General features: G+C 37.3%; 1 protein-coding gene across 1 annotated transcript; it reads left to right on the top strand.

Moving 5' to 3' along the window:
• Window positions 1-1,777: 1,777 nt before the first annotated feature.
• Window positions 1,778-3,561, top strand: LOC111489401 (nematode resistance protein-like HSPRO2). Its single transcript, XM_023137592.1, has one exon. The coding sequence runs from the start codon at window positions 1,929-1,931 to the stop codon at window positions 3,354-3,356; it is 1,428 nt and encodes a 475-aa protein (XP_022993360.1). The 5' UTR covers window positions 1,778-1,928; the 3' UTR covers window positions 3,357-3,561.
• The last annotated feature ends 137 nt before the right edge of the window (window positions 3,562-3,698 follow it).

Raw genomic sequence — 3,698 nt, forward strand, 5'->3', positions numbered from 1 at the left:
TTTTTTTTTTTTTTTTTTTTTTTTTTCCGTGATATGACTAATATTGACTCCATTTAATTTGGTAAACCATGTGAATCTTTAAAAATTAATTTTATGCTTAATTAAAAAGGATTAAGTATACGAGAGTGAGGCATACACATAATCTAAAAAATGAGACTAATAACATAGGTAAGAGAGCTAGAGCTCATAATCTAGATGGTCAACTTGTGTAAGTCGCCTAAATTCTAAAAAGTTAACCTTACATGGGTCGACCATGACCAATGAGATTGCCTTGGTTGACCCCACATGAGGTTAGACTCTTTTTGTTGAACGCCCAATCAAAATTGTTTCCTTTATTCATTCAATGTACAATATTTGAGAATTTTGTTGGATTATTGGACTACATTAACGAGATTAAAATTTCATTACGTAATTCTTACTTGACTCCCAAAGCGTGTGTAGACTCGTTTTACTTATGTGTACACAAATTTAATTATAAAAAATAAATAAATAAGAATAATAATAAATTAGTAAATGGGATAAAACTAGTAAGCAATATATTATTATTTAAAAGGAAATGGTCGTTTCAAACAAGTTTAAATTATTTAATTTTTATTAGTTATAAAATATAAAAGTCAAGGTATTTTTGATCCTATCCATATATTTTCCAGAATGGATGCTTTTGATTTAATTTGATTTAAATTTTTTAAAGAAGCTTGCCTTTGATATGTGCATTAGGTATTCCGGCAAGAGGCGAGAAGGCCACCGCCACACCAACTCGCCCATATAAAATTCCAAAACTAAACCATTTCATACTAATTACAACAACATCACTATAAAACATTATGTCAATTCATTTTTTATGATATTTATTCATTAATCTTGAACTCAGCCAACTTTTTATTCCAACTAGACAAAATCAAAGAAGAATATCCAGCCATTTTTTTTTCTTTTTTAAAGTGTGGATTAAAGGATAAGATAAGAGTGAAAAAAAGAGGCAAAAATGTTTTTTTTCTTTCGGGGGTATAATACAGAGATATGTATTATCTTCTAAATCTAAAATTGACCAAAGAAAGTGTGAGATTCCACATATGAAGTTAATTAGTTTGAAAATCTTTATAACATATGCTTTTTAAAATGGTAAGACAGACGGAGATACTAACGAATCAAAGCGGACAATATATTTATAAAAAAAATTTGGATGCCCTTCTTATATTATGCTTTTTTTTTTTTTTTCTAAAAAGATAATACTTTGTGGACTTAGCCGTGTTTTACTTTTTGGCCTTGTACACTTTTTTATTATTATTGGGAGTTTCCTTAAAATCAAAATTATAAATAATTAAAATGTGATTTAAAAAATTAAAGAATTTGGTTTGGATGGGTCAACTCAACTATGTAGTTGGTTAACGTGGAGGCATATGTGAGGAATAAGCGGTCAACTAAAACGCGATGGTGACAGGTGGCGAGAGGTGAGTGGGTGGGGGGTTACAATATGCAGAAATGAAATGGGGACAAGGGGATGAATGGGCTTCCATTTCATTGCCATTTCCACGCGGTACATTCAACCAAACACAACGGGGTCCAATTTCAACCATTTCCATCCCCCCTGGAAATTTCCTCTTTTTTATTTATTTATTTATTTTTATTTTTTTAATTTATTTGGGTTTTGAATTCCCCCGTTCGCTGGGATTCTGGATAAGCTTCACAACTCCTTCCACAATTTGCATTTTTTTCTTAAATTATTATTCTTTTAATATTTATTATATAAAAAAGAAAACCATTCCAAACACGACTTTGTGTCGTTCAAATTTATACTGCCACCTATAAATATCCATCTTCTTCCTCCATTCCTTCTCCATAATCAAATTCTTCAGCAACTTCCACAATAGCGAAAATTCAGTTCAAATTTGTAGTAACCGTTCTTTCTTTCTTTCCTTCTCGTGTCAGAGATGGTCGATTTGGGTTGGAAGGCCAACATGGTTTCCTCTGACAAGACCACCACTAAATCCCCAAAGCTCATCCCCACCGCCAATCTCAGTCTATCTCTTCCTCTTTCATTTCGTTCTTCAGACATCTCCACTGCCTCGCCTTCCTCTTGTTCTTCGTACGACCACTACCTTCGCCTCAACGATCTCAGGAAGCTGTGGAGTTCTAAGGAGTTTCCGGAATGGACAAGTGAGTCGGTTTTGAAGCCGGGATTGCAAGCTTTGGAGATTACTTTCCGCTTCATTTCGATCGTCTTGTCCGATCCCCGGCCGTATGTTAACCGCTGGGAGTGGAAGAGGAAGCTTGAGTCTCTCACCACGAGTCAGATCCAACTCATTGCTATGATTTTTGAAGACGATGAAGAGGACGACGAAGCGCGCGGCAGAGTTCCGATCGTTGATCTCAGTTCATCCAACGGCGTCATAACTCGCGAGGGAAGCTCGGCGGAGGTCTGGAAGATTCGCGGAGAAGCTACCGTTGTAAGCAGAACAAGTGAATTGAGTCTTCTTCCTCGACTTGCGTCGTGGCAGAGCTCTGAAGACATCGCGCAGATGATTCAGTACACCGTTGAGTGCGAGATGAGGAGATGTCCGTACACGCTAGGGTTAGGGGAGCCAAATTTGGCCGGCAAGCCGAATATCGACTACGACCAAATTTGCAGGCCAAACGAGCTTCATTCTCTGAGAAAGAGTCCGTACGATCAAATTGAAAATTACGAGAATCAAACGGTCTACACAACGCACCAGATCCTGGAGTCGTGGATTTACGCCGCGCATGAGCTTCTGAAACGAATTGCAGAGAGAATCGAGATGAAGAATTTCGCCAGAGCCGCGAAGGATTGCTATCTGATGGAGCGCATCTGGAAGCTTCTACAGGAGATTGAAGATCTTCACCTTCTGATGGATCCGGATGATTTCCTAAAGCTGAAGAATCAATTAGCAATCAAATCGCTGCAGGAATCGGAGGCATTTTGCTTCAGATCGACGACGCTGGTGGAGATTACGAAACAGTGCAAGGATCTGAAGCACAAGGTGCCGTTCATCTTGGATGTGGAGGTGGATCCAATGGGCGGACCAAGGATTCAAGAGGCGGCAATGAGATTGTACAGCGAGAAGCGAGAGATCGAGAAGATTCATCTGCTTCAAGCCCTGCAATCGATCGAATCGGCGATAAAGAAGTTTTTCTTCGCCTACAAGCAAGTTCTGGTAATGGTGATGGGAAGCTTAGAGGCGAAGGGGAACCGAGTCGTGGTGAGTTCAAACTCGGACGATTCACTGAGTCAAATATTTCTGGAATCCACTTATTTCCCGAGTTTGGATGCTGCCAAGACGTTTCTCGGCGATATGCACAGTGTTTTCGGGTCGGATAGGAGGACCCGGATGAAGCTTTAGGACTGATTCTGACTCGGGTTGACCGAGTTACAACAAAGATTGACTTTGGTTCTAAATTGATTATACAAAATAGGTCGGGATGAAAATACAGCAAATTTAATTAATTATTTTTTATTAAAAGAATGTAAAATCTTGCATCTTGTATAATGACAGGTTTAAAGTTTTGCCCCAATTTATTGATTAAACACTTGTTTGGATGAAGCCATATATTTACTCAAATGTTGAATTATAAAAAGATTTAGTTCTTCAATTCTAAAATTATAAAAGAAATCATAATCTTTAAATATAGATTTACATCGGTAAAGCAATTGAGTGTTTTTTTTTTTTTTTTTTTTTTAAGTC

The sequence above is a fragment of the Cucurbita maxima genome, unplaced genomic scaffold, assembly GCF_002738345.1.
Source record: "Cucurbita maxima cultivar Rimu unplaced genomic scaffold, Cmax_1.0 Cma_Scf00014, whole genome shotgun sequence".
Lineage (NCBI taxonomy): Eukaryota > Viridiplantae > Streptophyta > Magnoliopsida > Cucurbitales > Cucurbitaceae > Cucurbita > Cucurbita maxima.